The sequence below is a fragment of the Lacerta agilis genome, chromosome 4, assembly GCF_009819535.1.
Source record: "Lacerta agilis isolate rLacAgi1 chromosome 4, rLacAgi1.pri, whole genome shotgun sequence".
NCBI classification, from domain to species: Eukaryota; Metazoa; Chordata; class Lepidosauria; order Squamata; family Lacertidae; genus Lacerta; species Lacerta agilis.
The window spans coordinates 80,815,663-80,833,748 of NC_046315.1; the positions used below are offsets into that span (position 1 = coordinate 80,815,663).

Sequence of the window (18,086 nt, forward strand, 5' to 3'; positions counted from 1 at the left end):
TTAAGTCCAACACCTTGTCCCTGTGCAGAAACATTCTAGTAAGAATGCTTAGGATCCATCAATGTTCAATTAGTTCCACATGTTTATGTTTTGGTAGGTGAAATGTCACCCAACAAATGTCTGGAGGCTTGGCTATCACCACCCCACCCCATAATGAAAATCAGCTCAACCTCCAGTTGTAGAGCAGTCACAGATTCCAACAGGAAATAAGAAAAATTATCAGTACATTGTGCACAGATCGGAGCATTACCTTGCAACACTTTTTACAGAACTAACCTCACAGGGTAGGAATTAGTAGCCTGGAATCTTCCTCTCACCCCCTGTGTTTTTACAGATGGGCCTTGTTACATGTAATACTACTATATCCCTTAAACTGTATGAAACGAGTCAGTTGAACAAATATAAACAAATGCAATTGTGAAGTAGTTTTTCCTTAAAAAACAACAACAGAGATCAATATTCTACACCCTTTTAGCAAATATGTATACTAGCCATACTTTCAAAGAGAAATGCCTTTTCATAGTAAATGAATCTGTGAGGTAGCTGTCCAGCACTTTGCAACAAATTATTTTGAACCCCCATTTGGAATGAATCTCAACACATTCCAGGAACCCCATAAACAAAGACAACATGTGCAATGTTAACTTTCTCTTTTATGCTGACAGCTTTTCTTCTCCTACCCTCGGCATAATGACCTTCCTGCACAGTGTGTGTTGCCATAAAAAGAAACAGAGCCCTGTAAAATTAGAGGAACTGTTTAATATCAAACTGTTTTATCTAAGGAAGACACGAACTCCAAGGTAAACACCAAAGAAAAGGTACATGAATTAGAAGTATTTGTTTTTGCTGCTGATTCTTTGACTTTACATTGTTCAAATAAACCCGGTCAGGCTTTAGTTATACCTTACAGAGAATGTAAGAATGTTAGCCCAGAAAACATCTGACAGTATAAGGATGGAACTGCATGACATTTTTTGATCTTCTCCATGTTACAAAAAGTGTGTGGGGGGGGGAGCATTTCAGTACTTTTGCACAAGAACTGCAATGAGATATTAAGACAAAGCCTGAGCAGCATTGTGAACCAAAACAGAAAATGGTAGAACATAGCTTATCACCAGGCAGATGGCAAAATTAATTGTGCCAGAAGAAAGGGCTGCATTTTACAGAGAATATTAAAGGGGGGGGTATGACTCAGGATTCTAACTTACATTCAATGGAATATAATAATCTATCAGAATGAGATTGATGACACAACTGAATGTTACTGCTGTTGTCACAGGCGTGTATTAAAATGGAAATCCCCTTAGTTTACTACATGCATCAAAATGTTTACTGAAAGAAAAGTCTTATTTAAAGTTAATGAAAACAGAAACATTCTTAAATCATAGCTTCACTAAATGTTGCAATGAAAGGTGGGTTAGAAATCCCACCTTCTGTATCAAATGCAGCAGCTTCCACCATAACAGCAAGTATATAACACTGTTTCAAGAAGTTAACAAACACCCACTAACTAAATACACTAGAAAATACAACTGGTACTCACCTGAAGGGTAGATTTCTCTTGCACTCATTGGGTTGGCCTGTATGGTTCCACCTGGTGAATGAAGGCAAAAGTAGGCTTTTGGGACACAGCCGTCTCCCCACCCAGTTTTGTGGACTTGGCAAGCTCAAAGAGTCCACAGAGTCTCAACCCAAAAGGTAAGGAAAAACCCAACAATACAACCTACTGCAGCATTGCAGTCCAAATTTGAGTGAGGCCCCAATGACCCTATGATGGCAAGAGAAATCCACCCTTCAGGTGAGTACCATAGGGTCATTGAGTTGGGACATCCCAAGTGCAACTGTCAGAGGTAACACAGGAGAACCTATTGAATAACCCTCCAGCCAAATGCTGCAACAAAATATGAGAAGGCATATTATAGGAGTTAGGCGATGCTCAAGTGGCCAACAACTGACAGCCCTCTAATATTGTTTTGAGAATCCAGAGGTCTGTCGCCATCCCCTGCCAGGTGCTGAGAAAGGACTGAAGCCTACCCCCACTTTCTGGTGTCATTGTTTTGGCTATGGAGCATTTGTTGCCCTGCTGCTGTTGTGCATATTGGATTTGGAGGGGGGGAGAGAACAAGGTTTGTTCCATATTTGTTTGGGTGGTAGTTGTGGTACTTGCCTTGAGGGCCACCGTTCTGAAATGACTGGTTCTGTTGGTAGGGGAAATATCATCTGCAGCAACGCTTCTTTTCACAGTGTGTGACTAGGACCTCTTGATTCAAGTAAGAGATTCCCTGGTAAAGACAGAAGCTGTTCATGCTGCACAGATGGCAAGGGCAAATGTCTCATGTACTCATTGCACAGTGAGATCCTGGTGCCTTTCTATGGTGTTGTTTAGCTGGCCATCCCCATCCTTAGGCAGGAGAGATCTCAAAACTGGTATAGAAACGGATGTCCTTCAAGAGATTCAAAAATCCTACATCCAGAGTGTAGTATTTATTAACCAGGGCTAGCAGTTTCTTATATTGCATAGGGCTGGTTCATTCAGCCTACAGTTGGTATGAATTTGCTGGAGGTCTGTGGTTCTGGGAGCACCGCTGCCCCCTTAGATGGTGCTGGAGCAGTTTCTGATGGGGCAGTATTCACCCCTAGGGAGGCTACAGAGCAATGTAGTAATGGCATAAAATGGGCATCCAGGAGGAGTTGATGGGATGGTTGCTGCTCTGCCACAGATCCATGGCTCCATTCCCCTAGATCCAGTTCAGGAATGGAAAGGGGTCAGTCCCTGGTGAAGGTAAGGCCTGAGAGCTGCCCAGGTCCCCAGGATCAATGGTAGCCAATATGAAAGGATTAAGAGGGCATAGCTTCTTCTGGCTACGTGAAGCAGGCCTATGCCCCTATGTAGTAGGAGCAGACTGCACCTGTTGTATTCCATCCTGTTGGGAATTAGGCTGCTTCTAAGGAAAGGGAGCCCAGGAGGGCCTCCTGTCTCAGGATGTCCTGTTAGTTGGAAGCCCCGCAGGGCAGGCATCACCACAAGGATATGAAGCACTGGTGGAGGAGACGAAGTGGGAGGGGAGCCCCCATAAATTCATCCTCTTCAGAAGATACTGAAGAATGAAGACTTCAGGGATCTGAGAGGCAGGGTCCTCACCCCACCCCCAAATCTGGTCAGTTGTGAGGAGAGGTGCACTTGAGTCCCTGGGCTAGGCTTGCTATGCAAGAGAGGGGGGAGTGCAAAGTTTACCAAAGATAAATGCTTGCCTGGTCTCCTGCCCCCACCCCATGTCTGCCTTCTGCTGTGCCACCATGGTATGTGGAGTGACCTGCTTCAGATGCTTTCTCTTCCACAGGGCCTTGCAAGCTACCAAGGGGCACCCAGGAGGACAGGCCTAATCGAAGGCCACAAGCCAGGGACTCAATTAGTCACAGAAGCGCTCAGACACAGTCCATATGACCATAGGTGGGCTGCGTCAATTCAAGCAACTTCTTCCTGAAGTGTCAATAGAGAGAGGGAAAGGAGAAGGAAAGAGGGAAGTCTTTTAAAAGTTTGTATGTTTGAAGGTTTTTTTAAAGACTCTGAGTTAAGGAAGGGGAAAAGAAAAGTCAGAAGGATCTGTGAAGGGTGGGAAAGGGTTAGAGGAAGGCAACTGCTAAAGAGGGAAGTGAGAGAGGTTAAAGAAAAGAGTACAAAGGAAATTTTAACAAGCCCGAAACAAAGAAAAGTCGGTGCTTGTGTGACTGCTTCGTGGGAGGCAGAAGCAAAACTGAGTAGGGAGACACCTATGTTCCAAAAGTCTACTTCTGCCCTAATCCACCAGGTGGAACCATAAAACCCAACCTGGTGACCGTATTATGGCAATAGGAAATTTCTGGGAAGACTTAAAGGTGTTCAAAACCTTCACTACTTGCTCCACAGAAAACTAACCATAGGCCCAGGACACAGGCATTAAGGGTACTTAATTTCAGCCCCAAAAGATGTGGCTTCATCATTCTCCAAATTAATTGGCTTTCTCTAGTTCAGCCACTGATAAATGGGTATCTGGTCATCTTATTTTGTGGCTGGGAGTGGCAGAGGATGGTCAGACATGGTGACACTTCTATTATTTATTCACATGCCAGAAGTTCAAGATATTAATGCTGCAGACTTACTAATTAATTAAATTATTACTTAAATTTATATCCTGCTCTTCCGCTCAAAGGAGCAAAGGGTAGCTGCATGCATGGATCATGCATGAGACTCTAAATCTCAGGGTTGTGGGTTCGAGTCCCATGGTGGGTGAAAGATTCCTACATTGCAGGGGTTGGATAACCTCTGTGGTCCCTTCCAACTCTACAAATCTGTGAAGGCCTTTGAGTTTCTGAGTGGGCTACAGAGAGGGTGGGGAAGTACTGGTATTTTTCAAGCAGTCACACAATGCTGTAAAAATCATCTATATTCTCTGTAACTCTAGCAACAGAGCTTCTAACTCCAGCATCTATGGGAACTAAACGACAGCTTTGTGATTTCGGTAGGATTGGATTGAATCGCTTAGCTGAGTTTCTCTGAGTTGGCTAGAAAACCGAGAGAAGGGAACAAGCGTGATTATGCACAGCTGAGCAAGCACAGTGCTGAGAGCTCTAACTCTGTGATATGCTGCTCACCGCTGGTGTTCTGCAGTAAAAATGTTTACCATCTGTGTCAGTCCTGAGCTACTATGCAGCCTTTAACTCACTATAAAATAAGAAGTTAGGGTTGGGGGGAGGGGGAGGGAAGAGAACCACTTCTAAACCAAAAATTGCTTGAAATTCAGAATTTTATACACATCACAAGAGAAAATCTCCACACCTCACCAAACAAAAACAGTTCTGAGCTAACCCTTTCAAGTTTACTACTTCATAAATGAGAGCAGAGTGTGCATGCACAGATTCACAAATATTTTGCTCCCAAGCCCTTTAAAAAAAAACCAGGGAGCAATAAGAGCAATTGATGAAGGGGGGAAATGCCCTTAGCTTACTAATGAGTCCATTCTACTGTATTTAAAGCTACAGAAATTAACATACTGGTTCAATTTCCATACAAGTGTAAAATCAGGTATTTAACACTGCTGATCAGCTCCTGCAGTTTTGTTGGAGTTGAAAGGTGTCATTCTTGCACAGCATACAATACATTCTACCCTCCTAGGTAATTGGCTATAGAAAAGCTCTGAAACTGCAACACTAATTGTGTGACATCAGAAAATTAGTCCACGAACCATGCCATACAGCTTTTCTATATTTTCCTGGTTTCACGCCAACTCAAAACAAACAATACATTGGCTTTCCCACTACCTGTTTGCTCCGCTAACAAGGCTGTGAGATCTGCCAAGCTAAACAGCAGCTCGGTGATCTGGTGTAAAGTCCATCAAACCAATTTGTAGGAAATGGCACACCATTACATAGTTTGAATCTGCAGTGAGAAGCATGTGTAGCTTTTATTATAGAAGACCCTCCTTTAAAAGCGCTTGTACAATTTCTGATACACTGAGTTAAACTATCCATCAGCTGTGCATGGCTGCCACCAACCCTACTAGTTTTGCTGTGCCTATGAGCCTACAATAACTCTGCAGGTGTCCAACACTGGGCAATCTGCACATTACACAGTAGGTGCTCAGCTTTCCATTCTGTGAGTCTCAACTGTGCAGGCCAGCACTACAACCTATGGTCTCCCTCTAACTCCCCCACATCGCCTACATACATAGAAAGGAACTTGAGTGAGTACTGGGTAATTTGGCTGATGAACACAGAGGTTAACAATTACAACTCAACCGAACACATGAGGACAAATACTATGGAGGGGGGGGGGCATGTGTGCTGGCTGCACCCCATTTCCCCACCTGACCTTCACTCTTCTGCTGCTTTCAATTGTACCTGATCCTCTGATTTTCAAAGATTCAATTATTAGAAAACTGCAGTCGAAACAAAATAATTTCCCCCCTTCCAGTAGCACATTAGAGACCAACTAATTTTGTTATTGGTATGAGCTCTCGTGTGCATGCACAGCTCATACCAAGAACAAACTTAGTTGGTCTCTAAGGTGCTACTGGAAGGGGGGGGGGGAATCATTTTGTTTCAACTTTGGCAGACCGACAGGGCTACCTACCTGTAACTAGAAAACTGCAGTAAGCCAACAACAATTCATGCATTGTTTTGCAGCAGTATCTCAGTGATAAAGGGGTCTTGAAGCAAATGCAGAGCACTTAAACACTACTCCATAACAAACTTCCATAACAAAGGAGGAACATTAAACTTCAGAGGATGCATTCAACTACCCCATCCTGCTGGATTATGCTGGATGCTGGATGGAGCTGGAGGAGACTATTGAGAGCCCCATGGACTGCAAGAAGATCAAACCTATCCATTCTTAAGGAAATCAGCCCTGAGTGCTCACTGGAAGGACAGATCCTGAAGCTGAGGCTCCAATACTTCAGCCACCTCATGAGAAGAGAAGACTTCCTGGAAAAGACCCTGATGTTGGAAAAGATTGAGGGCACAAGGAGAAGGGGATGTCAGAGGACGAGATGGTTGGACAGTGTTCTCAAAGCTACCAACATGAGTTCGACCAAACTGTGGGAGGCAGTGGAAGACTAGAATGCCTGGCGTGCTCTGGTCCATGGAGTCATGAAGAGTCGGACACGACTAAATGACTAAACAACAACAACATCCCATCCTGCTAGTGGAAGCCAACCCAAGGATTCCCTTTGGCACAATGGGAATTCCCTCCACACCCTCTACACGTGTTCCTCACAGTTCCCATATTCACTCTGGATAGTTGAGGAAACTCCCAGAACAGATTTAGGGGGTGTGGAGAAGAGAGGAGATGGTTCCAGCCTGCAACAAAAATCCTTATGCTTATGGAACCTTAGCCTTAGTGCTATGTTGAATACAAGCCAGGGTCTTTTGTACAGTGGTACCTCGCAAGATAAATGCCTCGCTAGACGAAAGGCATTCGCTAACGAAAAGGTGACTTGCAAGATGAATTTCCCTATGGCCGCGACTCGCAAAACAAAAACATTTTGCGACCCCCCCCCCCCGTCAAACCGCGCTTCCTCCGACCGTGCTTCGCAAGACGAAATTTCCGCTGCACTAGTGGAACGAATTAATTCCGTCTTGCGAGGCACCACTGTAATCAGTTTGTTATTAGTGTTCCTTAAGAGTAAAAGGCATTTACTCTAGATGTGGATCAATATTATCTAGTCATGTTCCTGTGGAAATCTCAAGTTGCCAATACTAAGCACTTGGTTCCTTTGAATACTCACATTACGTTTTCTTCAAGACTTATGACACACATGCTGTTCTTGTATTACTCAGCACTTGCTGTAGTGAACTAGAATCTAGGTAATGGGTTGGAAATATTAATCTTAAAATAAACTTGGCACTTCGAGCCTGTTCACTCACACTGGTGAAAACAGCAGCTTTTGCCACTGAATCTACTGAGGCATTCTAACCTGGCAGGCAAGACACAAATATACACAGTTCCATGCTTCTGTGACGAGCAGGTGAAGAGTCCTTTCTTAGCTCCGAAAGGCACATACATCTCCCTCCTACACTTCACAGCCAACAACAGGTACACTCATACACACCCACAGAGCCTCACGATAAGCATCACTGACTGTCGTCTTCCTCCTGGACCCCAGCCAGAAAGGCTGGGCAAATATTTCTGGCAGGGTAATGAATAGTGAGGAGAGAGGATGAAAGTTGAAAAAGCAGAGGTGATAGGGAAGACACTATACGACAACTAGCACACTTTTTTTTCCAACTGTGTGACAATGAGGAAATTGCAGCAACCTGTTGCAATGCGTATGTCGAAGAAAGGTGCTATCATCGCAAATGAAACTCACCAGTGGGCACGCACTTGCTCTCAGAGAATGCACTTGGTTTTCTCAAAAGACAGGCAGTTGTAGGGGTTGAAAGAATATGTATAGTGTGGGTTGTGGATGTTGCCACCAGTCTTGCTTCATTCAGAAGCACAGCTTATGAAGAAGAGTGGTAAATCCACTCTAGCGAAAACTCCAGACGTCTTGACTGCAGATTGTACTCAGACTACATGTACTGCACCTGATGGAACAATGTATGTTGTTGATAAGGTAGGATTCCTCTACAGTACCTTATTCCATGGAAAAAAGGAAGGAACATACTCAAACATGCTCGGTCAGCATGGAACCTACATTAAGTGGCACTATGGTAACATCACAAGGAAAAGTTGAGAGATACCTGAAAAACAACAGTTACACTGAGATCTATGCTGAATAAGTTACTGCTGTACTCATTATGCAAATAGCATCACAATTAGCAGAAAGTGGACATGTGACAATCACTGCTAATGCTACAGGCACACAAACCCTACTTTTACACCATGGAAAAGGAAACCCAGTGAAGCAGTCAGCAGCACAGGATGGAAAAATAAATGACACTAGTGTCATTCAAAATGCAGCAGGGTTGCAAAATTCTCCCCTTTGCTCATGCTTCAAGTGATTGCAATAAAACTAGCCCCGTTTTTGGAAATATTAAAACAATGATATGCCATCTCCTTCTGAGAAACAGAAATAGGTGACTTTAGCAAAAAATAACACTTCACTGAAAAGCAACTGACAGAGGTTGGGTGTAAAATACTACCATCTGTAAATGAAGGGAATGAAAAAAATCTAGACCTTGATAGTCCGAGATATGAAACGTATGAGAAAAATCTCTGCTGCAAAAAAGGAGCTTGACCTTCCACGTCTACCTCCAGAAGTCAAGGCGGCAAATTACCATTTGTGGGGGACACATTCCCAAGGTGTGAGGTGGAGAACATTTGGAGATACTGAACTAGATGCAAAGAGATGATAATGGACAACGACTGCTCATAACTACAAAGAAACACCAGAAAAGTTGCCAGTTTGTTGCCCCTGCAAAATCATAGGTTTTAATGTGAATGAACCATGTTGTAAATGATGACATAGCGGATTTACAATCTTGCATGCTCAGTGGTTTTTGCAAGCACAGCAGTGTAAGTGCATGAACAAATATACCAGCAGTTCGGGGGGGGGGGGAGAGATAAGTAGTGCCAGTATATATGGACACGACTCTACACTGGTTTAATTTCAAATGATTTTTTTTTTTAGGAAGCTGTTTGGATTTCTATTTAGGGCCATTATGGTTTTAAACAATGCTCAATATCCGAAAATGCATATGGATGTTGGTAAACTTTGAATAGTCAACACACAAGCATGTCCAGAGAAAAATAAAATTAGAATGAAACTTATGGAGTAAGTTAACAGGAAGGGCAATTGTGGATTTTTCTCTGTTATACTACTACATTTAACACAGTGGAACCTACTTCTGAGTAGACATGTATAAGATTGTGTTGTTAGGCTAGTGAAAATATTAAAGAGTAGACTTTTTTGTAAGCTAATGACTTAGTAAAGTGACATTTGAAAGGAAAGGAAAGGAAAGGGGGAAAAGGAAAAAGGAAAGGAAAGGAAAGGAAAGGAAAACTAGGGGAAGCTCAGAAGTTTCCTTTGCTGCAGAAGTGCTTTTTCATAGTACATGCAGACTACCACCTCCAGGGTGAGGCTGTCAGATACATCCTTGTATTGGGATTGAACCTAGCTTGAAATCTAGTAAGTACCAACAACACTTTGTTAGATAAAGGTGGTGTTTTGAATCTCTAATTGTGAAGACACTTTGTCATTGTATCTTTTGAGTTCCATGCCACAAATGCTTAATTTACCCAAATTTGGGCTGAATCCACTAGTAATCCTGCACTGTGGAAAACCTGCAAGGTCTTTTGTTACCTTGTACAAGAAGAGAAAGGGAGTTACATTACTGGTTACTTGCCAGAATGACTGTCCAACTATGCTCTCAGTTGGCAATCAATGCATGATACCAACCTTTCCTTTCTGCACTTATATGCTGCTGGAGCATTTAAATTACTGTTTATATTGCTGCAGGTCCATCAACTGGACAGTCCCCAGGACGTATATGGCCGTCACGTGATTGCAAAAGCAGAACGTTTATGGTGCATCTGGTTGGTCATGGTGCACAACTGATGGGCTATATATGTGGGAGAGGCTAGGAGCCATTTATTTTCTGAAATTATATTATCATCCAACTGGAAGATCACCTGACCCTAAGAATCAAGGAGGCTAAGATTCCAAATTGGTGCTTGGGAAAACATACTTGACATTTGGGATATGGATCCTATTTAATCAGTGCCTTGGCTCTACAGTTCCTTATTTCTTTAGGAAAAGCCGATAAAATACATACACAACAGAATCCACTCATGTCTGATGCTAATCTGTGCTTAACCTTCTCTACAGCTTCCACCCCCTTCCAGCTGGATTTTGACAGGTTAAGAAGTATCAGCCTGTCACAACTCTTCATTCTGAACAGTGTGTGTAGTTTTATTCCATCCCTTCTCAGAGAAGAACCAGTAATTCCATTCCCTCCTTAAATTCAGCGTTGACAATTTGAAGTGCTTAGAAAAAGAATCATCCAATATTCCCGTGCCTCTGTTTAATGCTATTCAAGACGACCCCTAGAAATACCTACACCAAAATTCACTTTCTAGATTGTCTTGCATTGACTCCAAAGTGTATGTGCTTAAAAACACCAAGAGATCACATATTTTGAACAGAGGTGTTTAAATAATTACTAGCAATTTTTCTCTCCTCGTGTGTATCACAAAGGGACTTACCATAAGTTTTCATATAGGAACAATCACTAGAAGGGGTTAAGAATCTTGCTGAAATTTGCTCCTGCACAATGTCCTTATACACTACAGTTCTAGGGCACTAAAGCACTATTTGTATTCCACCTTTGTTATTACTGAATTTCTTTGTTACATCCCCATTACCGCTTCTTAGCCTTCCCCCCCCCCCCAGATAAGCAAGAGACACAGGAAGGAACCTGTATGAATGTGCTACTCACATTACAATTTGCTATGCTAATGTTTACTGAGCTTTGGACTGGTATTCAGGAGATGGACCACACGTGCATGATATTTCCTATGCTAATCAAGACCTACCGCAAAAGCTCTGTTTTGTTACTTCCTTTGGGGGGGGGGGAACCCACTGGATAGCACTGCATGATACTCAATAAATATAAAATGGCAAGGATAAACCTGGCGAAGCTGAAGAAATGAATAATCTTATTTTTAATTTATTTAACATATTTTAACTACCTCTTGGCTCTCTATTAAAACCTCATAAATTGGCCTTTGCTAAATGCTAATGAAAGTTACCCTTTCATTGCTATGGCAAAGGAAATTCAGTATCAGCTGCTCTGTAATATTCCCCACCCTTGGTCTGCTGCTTCATTTATTTAGGAAACGTGTGGGCAAACGCAACCATTCCTTCCCTCTAACCTTATGTATGGTCTGTTTCTTGAAATCTTCACGATAGTACTGAACTGGTAAACTTAATTGGCATTCAGCTAATGGTCTTAGGGCCATTTCAAACACAAACAGAGGGGAAAATATGTATGCATTGCATAGTTCAGAAAAATAGTCAAAATACTACTGAAATTACCTTTCCATTACTTCCGGAATGAATTATTACACCCAATTTTACTAATTTCACTGAACAGTATTCAGCAAAGAGATGGGTCTGACCTATCCTCCTGCCTATCATCATCATCACAGTTCAGGTGAAACAAACCACAGAGATCACATTTTTATGAATGCTAAGTTTCCAGAATAAAAAATATTCCACGCTCAGACCATATGTGTAAAAGCATTTCCGGAAAAAATAGAAATAAAATGTCTCCCAAAATAAAATGGCATTTCAGATGCAATAGGAATAATTAGTAGCACTTCGCAAAAATTTAAAAATAAAAAATAGAGCCAGGTATGATTTGAGGGTAGTGTGCATTTAGCAACATTGGTCTATCCTAAAAAATAGGAGCTTCAATCTTAAACAATAAAAGCAGAGTAATATGAAAGTTGCATATATTTTCTACATGCCAAAATCTACTTCCTTTTACAGTTGCAAACATCATATATTACTAAATTCATAAGGAGCCCCTAGGGAAACCCAAGTACAAAAGCAATCTCTGACTAGGCCCATGCCACACACTGGACATGTGGTCAAACACATTTCATATCCAGAGGGAGGAAAGGAGGGGGGAGAAGGAAGCAATACAACTAGAACAGTCACAAGGCAGATGGCCAGTTTTATTAATCTGACCTTATTTGTCCAAGACCAGATCAAGAGAACTGCCAAATGCACTGATGCTTCAAAATAATCCACAAACCCTACAAATCTTAGATTTGCATATTTAAGATAAATACCAGATCCATTTGGAATTTCTATCAAGGATTTTGAAGATGTCTAATAGTCTTAATGACAATTTATCCAGGGTGAACACTATGTACGGTCTTATGCACATCTTAAAGCAACTGCTTTATTGGGCTAGAAACTTTTCATTCACTATACATGGTAAGTGTATAGAAACGTGTGTCAAAAACAGTCTTTGTGTATCATCCCCCATGATCTCAGATGACGATGCAGCACAAGCTTCATCTCTTGCTAATTAAACGAATCAATTAAGAGACTATTGTTGCAACTGTGTAACTGCTGTTCTATAGTGGCAATAACAACCCCACAGGGAGGTCTTTTACTACATTAAAATGCTGTCCTCTACAACTCCATCTGATATTATTAGAAACAGTTATTTGCGTCTTGCTGTCATATTAGTAGCAGCAGCAAATTATGGAAATATGCAGACCAGAATGGTCCCAGTATGAGATCAGGTTTGGTTTTCAGCCTCCGAGGGTACAAATGCTGAAAATTCCAAAGTTCCCCAAAGTTCATTAATGGAACTGATAAATTTACCAGCACAGCAGCCATTTAGATGCTAGGTAAGGGTCACACATTTGCATACTTTCCTGCTAAGCTGATACAATTCAACTAGATAAATTATCATATTAAGTTTACCCTCCTGAGTTAAACTGATGGAGTTCAAAATTGTTTTCGATGGTTGTCATTAATCGCTGTTACATCTTAAATGCTTGCTTTGAAATCTAATTGTGGTGGTGTGCCAAGGGTCATATTAATAGCATTCTTCATGCTAAAGCTTTGTAAAAACATGTTTATTTTACTGATATCACTGAAGCTTAAAAGAATAATGAGAAATGAAGTATATTTATTATCAATAAAAACTTAATTTAAAATGTACTTTGTGAGATTTAAATTAGGTTTATCTTATTTCTTTTTTATTTTGTTTTATTAAGCTCCCCGGTTAAGCTTCAGAACCATATAAAGGAATATTCTTCTACAAGTCAAACTGCAGTGGTGACAATCCTGTTTATTCATTTCTCCTCTACTGTCTCAAGAGGTTCAAATTATACCACACACCTAAGTATGGCAGAACACACGGTTTTAAAACCATACAATATGTTTTTAATTTCTTCCCAACCAATCTGTTTTTGGGCAGAACTATATATGAATGTGTGAATATGTGAGCAATCATCTGATGGCTACAACTAGAGAAAAGCTGCAGGGCCAACGGAGGTGGGGGGAAGCTAGTACAAATTACCAGGGCTCAGGAGTCCAGAAGAGGACCTGACTATCTTGTATGTGTTTTATGCAATCCTTAACAAGATAAATATTTCATGATCAATGCACACACAATTCTGAGCAACTTGCAAATTTGTGCTGTGAACAGAGCATTTCCAAGTATTCTCAACTCTATATGAATATTTGCTTCTGCACTTTTGACAGTATTATAGTGCAAACTCATTTTATCATGTGCAGCTGCACTTGTATGTTCTTGTAATGTGAATACAACAAAGTTGTAACAAAATAAAAAATAAAAAAATCCTTCCTTCCAGTAGCACCTTAGAGACCAACTACGGTAAGTTTGTTCTTGGTATGAGCTTTCGTGTGCATGCACACTTCTTCAGATACCCTGCACACATGTTGCACATATAATTTTAACACTTACAAGCGTATGGTTAGTTTACCAACAATCAATCATGTGGCTGCAGAGAAAAAGGAAAGGGGAGATTCATATTTCCCCTGCATGCTGCTTTCCCTCTGAATCTGCCCTAAAGTTGATTTTCTTCCAGATGTTCCCCGTCAAACAACCTTCAAGATTTCCTTGAGGAGGGCAGCAGGGGGAAAGTAGCAGGTGAGTAGAGCCTAAAGCTTTGATATTAATATTTTATTTGGTTTCAAGATTCAAAATGACATCTTAATACTAAATAATTATAATCCTGTTTAAAATACTAATGACTTCCCACTCACCCATCCTTGATGTTTATAAATGTAATTACAAACACCTGCATTTTAAAGTTCCCTCATATCAAGTTTCATCCTCTTTAACAGGTTTCTTAATATAATCTATTTTTTTCTTTCCTTGAACTTCAAACCCCACTAAAGCTGATCCTCCTCAACTCTGGCTCTGAACTTCCTCTTTCCAAAGTACCGTAGCTTTTCCACAGAAGCATCCTTCAGGATTTCATTACATGCATTTGCATGTAATATGCAACTCTGCAGATATGTTTTGAGCAGGTTGGTTCCAGTTTCAAAACAAACAAGCTGTATAAACAGTTGGACTGTGTTAGGGAAGCCCAACACGCAATGAGAGAGAGAGAGAGAGAGAGAGAGAGGGAGTGGCATTAAATGTAAGTATCTATTTTATTCACAGAATGAGAAGGTTGAATTTAGGTTGGATTTTTGTTATAATGGATATTGTTTTTATACTGTACATAGTGTACACTGCTTAGTGATTTTTAAAACGTTAATTGGTTCAGAAATGCTTTTAAATTGTTGTTGTTGTTGTACTGCCCTATACCCACAGGTCTCATAGTGGTTCAAAATAACCTAGTGTTGCTATTATTTCTTAATTTATATGCTGCTGAATTGCCAAGTAGGGTTCTACGCACTTCACAAGCATAAAACTCATTACAAAAAGTACACATAAAAACACACACACAGAGAGAGAGAGAGAGCAGATATTAGTACTCACCACTGTGCCAAGGAACTGAATGCTAAGATTTCCACCTGCATCACGTGAAAGGCACTAGAAGAAACCAATGAACAGCAATTACATTATGTTCTATAAACAGAAGCAATAGTTGCCCCCATTCAAGAATGCTAGCAAAGTTACATTTTGTGAGACAAGGAAACATATACACAAAGTTATTTACTTCAGAAATAGGCTGAGTTTGCATGCAATGCTAAGCCTAACCATGGCTTAACATGAACAGGTGTGCAGGTATTTGTGCTAAAAACTGCAGCCACTTTGCTCCTCACCTGGTCCTGCTACTGTCATGCTAACAATTAAGCTGCAATTTGGCTTAGTGCTGTGTCCACACCCAGGCTTGTGGTTTGCATTTCACAGACAAAACTAGGAGCAGTAGCCATTGAACAAACCTTGGCTACAGCTCATGATATTTCTGGAACAAGGCAAACCATAAGCTCAGGTTTGAATATAATGGGTTGCAGGACAGCAGCAAAGAGGGAAGTGGCTCTAGGTTTGGCTTAGCCTTATGTGCAAACTGACCCAGGACTCTACAAGGTATCTACTTGAGCCAATACAGATTAGCGGTTAGAGTCTTAAAACTGAAGAGATGCAAGTCTCAAACCTTGTGTGGTGATGGACTATATTTTGAAAAAAGAAGAACGAATTCCTATGCCCCACAAATAACCCAGAGATGCATTTTAAATAAAAACACACATTCTACTCATGTAAAAACACCAGACAGGCCGCACAAATAACCCAGAGATGCATTTTAAATAAAAGGACACATTCCCGGACCATCTGCAGGCCCGATTTAGAAGGCGATTGGGCCAGATCTGGCCCTTAGGCCTTAGTTTGCCTATAGCAACACTTTATGAAGCAACACCTTTTTCGAAATCTCTTTTTCTCAGCTGATGGGTCATTTAGTGGCACTCCACTCTTTACAACCACAGAAAACAAAGGAGAATGTGCCAAGTCTTGACATATTTCAACTAAAATGATTAATGGAGTGGGAAAATATGGGAAACAAAATTTCATACAAAAATCCTGACATTTATGTTGATAAGGGAAACAGGAATATACACTTTTCCCCACAGACTGGGAGAAACACAATCAAGTTTTGGAAACAGCAAAGGAGAACAAAGTACCAGCTGCTTACAATGAAGCAACTGTATGCCAAAACAAACAGGTACAGAATACTTTATAAGCTTTCAAAATTGAATCTAATTTTTTAATAGAATGCCCTTCTCCCACATTAAACGTCTTGTCATTGATTTCACACACACACACACACACACACACACACACACACACACACAGGTTTTGCAAACTAGTCAGCAGCACTGAGTTTTTTTCCTGGTTTTGCAAACTACTTACTAGTAGGAGCCATTTTCCAGTCAGGGTGGGTTGGAAGTAGGAGAAAGAAAGGGGGGGGAGGAAGGAGATAAGGTAACAAGTCCTTGTTATTTAAAAAATGAATAAATGAGAGATGGGGAAAGGAGAAATATAAGAAACTAAGGAAGGAGAGAAAGAAAAACAAAGAGAGAAACAATATGTACTTTAGTGGAGGCAGGGACTAAATTGAAAGATGAAGGAGAGAGAGGAGACATGCAAGTCAACCAGCCACATATCCCTGCCCTGGGTGCTTGAAAGTGATAGAACCCAATAAGCAGATGTCGCCCATGCAAACCCGAGACCCTGCATTACAAATATGGACCCCTGATGCACCAGTTCATACAATGCTGGCTCCAGAGGGAAAGCTCAAGGGAAGCAGAGATGGCTGCTCCATCTTCTCACACTTATTACTGCTTGCATACTCAGGGTGAGTGAACAGGAACAGTGTTAGAAACTGAGATAGGAAATCTAGGAGCTACATGGCACCTTAAACCTAGGTTATGGGCGCAACAACAGAATGCCTAGGCGTACTTTTTTATAACAAGAATACAAAGCTGAAAAGGAATGAACTGCAGCTAAAATATTATGTTCATTTTTCACATGGTCTAGTCCTTCCCCCACCTACCTCCCTAATATTCTTAAGAGGGTCTCTTCTCCAGTCTTCCGAGAGTGGCTGGAAGTGGGGGAGACAGAAAAAGATCCTCCTTTCCTTCCACTCTGCAGTTTTAATCTGAAATCTTAGGCACAGTACTGCGCCCAGAGCTTGTACTAATGAGATCCCCTGTTGCAAAATGCGCCTAGAACAATGGGAGTTTCGAACACTGAACAGGAGGCAGAAACATCCTCCAAATCACTTGGAAGACCATGTCAGGACTTTAGTGCTTACTACCTGTAACTGAAGATAAATTTCAATGTATTGTGGTACACAGTGTTTAAATAATATATATATATATATCTGCCTACCACCCACCCACCCCCTGCTTTTATTAGATATTCTTTTGTTGCTGCTGCTGTTAGTGTTGTTTGGACAATTGAAAATATTGTTATTAAAAATAGAGCGAGAGAGAAAGCGCACTACTGGTTAGTTCAGTTGGTTAGAGCATGATACTGATAATGCCAAGGTTGCATGTTTGGTCCCCATATGCATTGCAGGGGGCTGGATCAGAAGACCCTCAAGATCCCTTCCAACTCTATGAATAGGCAGGGATAACAAGGAGGTGTTGCAGCAGGATCAGAAGGCTCTGGAGATTGACAGCAGGGCCCCTGCAGGTTGTGGCCTTTGGCAAGCGCCCAAAGAAGCCTACCCAGGAACAATGCCTTTGATTCCAGCGGCAGTTTCACATTCAGATTGCATACTTTAATTCATTCAATGTTTTTTAAGGCTCTTCTGGAGCTAAGGCTACATTGTGTGGCTTAGAAACCTTGGCATCAGATTCCACTAATAGATTCTTGTCTGGAAAACACTGCAGTTGTTGAAAAGAATCCAGATTATTTGTAACAGCTAGCATAGGCCTATTTCAACAGGATTTATGACTCCTCTGAACCTGTTGAGTGCCCTAATCAACACACATTATCTGAAATACAAAAATCAGAACACTTCAAGGTGTGAATGGACAAGCATGATGTACTTAATGAACATACAAGAAGTGCTGATTATGGAGCAGCTGCAAGGTGCCAATTATTTGGCAGCTCTTGCTATACAAGCAATGTTGACCTTTCCATCTTTGCTCTTGGTAAAT

At 41.2% G+C, this 18,086-nt stretch overlaps 1 protein-coding gene and 1 long non-coding RNA gene across 4 annotated transcripts in view; one reads left to right on the forward strand and one right to left on the reverse strand.

Moving 5' to 3' along the window:
• Window positions 1-18,086, reverse strand: part of PCCA (propionyl-CoA carboxylase subunit alpha) — a 219,784-nt gene that overhangs the window by 42,088 nt on the left and 159,610 nt on the right. For 2 of the 3 annotated variants that reach the window (XM_033147813.1, XM_033147812.1), the window contains exon 21: window positions 14,959-15,012. In XM_033147813.1, coding sequence (XP_033003704.1) covers window positions 14,959-15,012 — 54 coding nt within the window. Of the gene's footprint in view, window positions 1-1,552; window positions 1,595-14,958; window positions 15,013-18,086 lie in introns of those variants that run through there. The other variant, XM_033147814.1, reaches the window with a different exon arrangement.
• Window positions 14,057-16,141, forward strand: LOC117046065. Its single transcript, XR_004426508.1, has 2 exons — window positions 14,057-14,118; window positions 16,050-16,141. It is a non-coding gene; the product is annotated as an uncharacterized LOC117046065 (long non-coding RNA).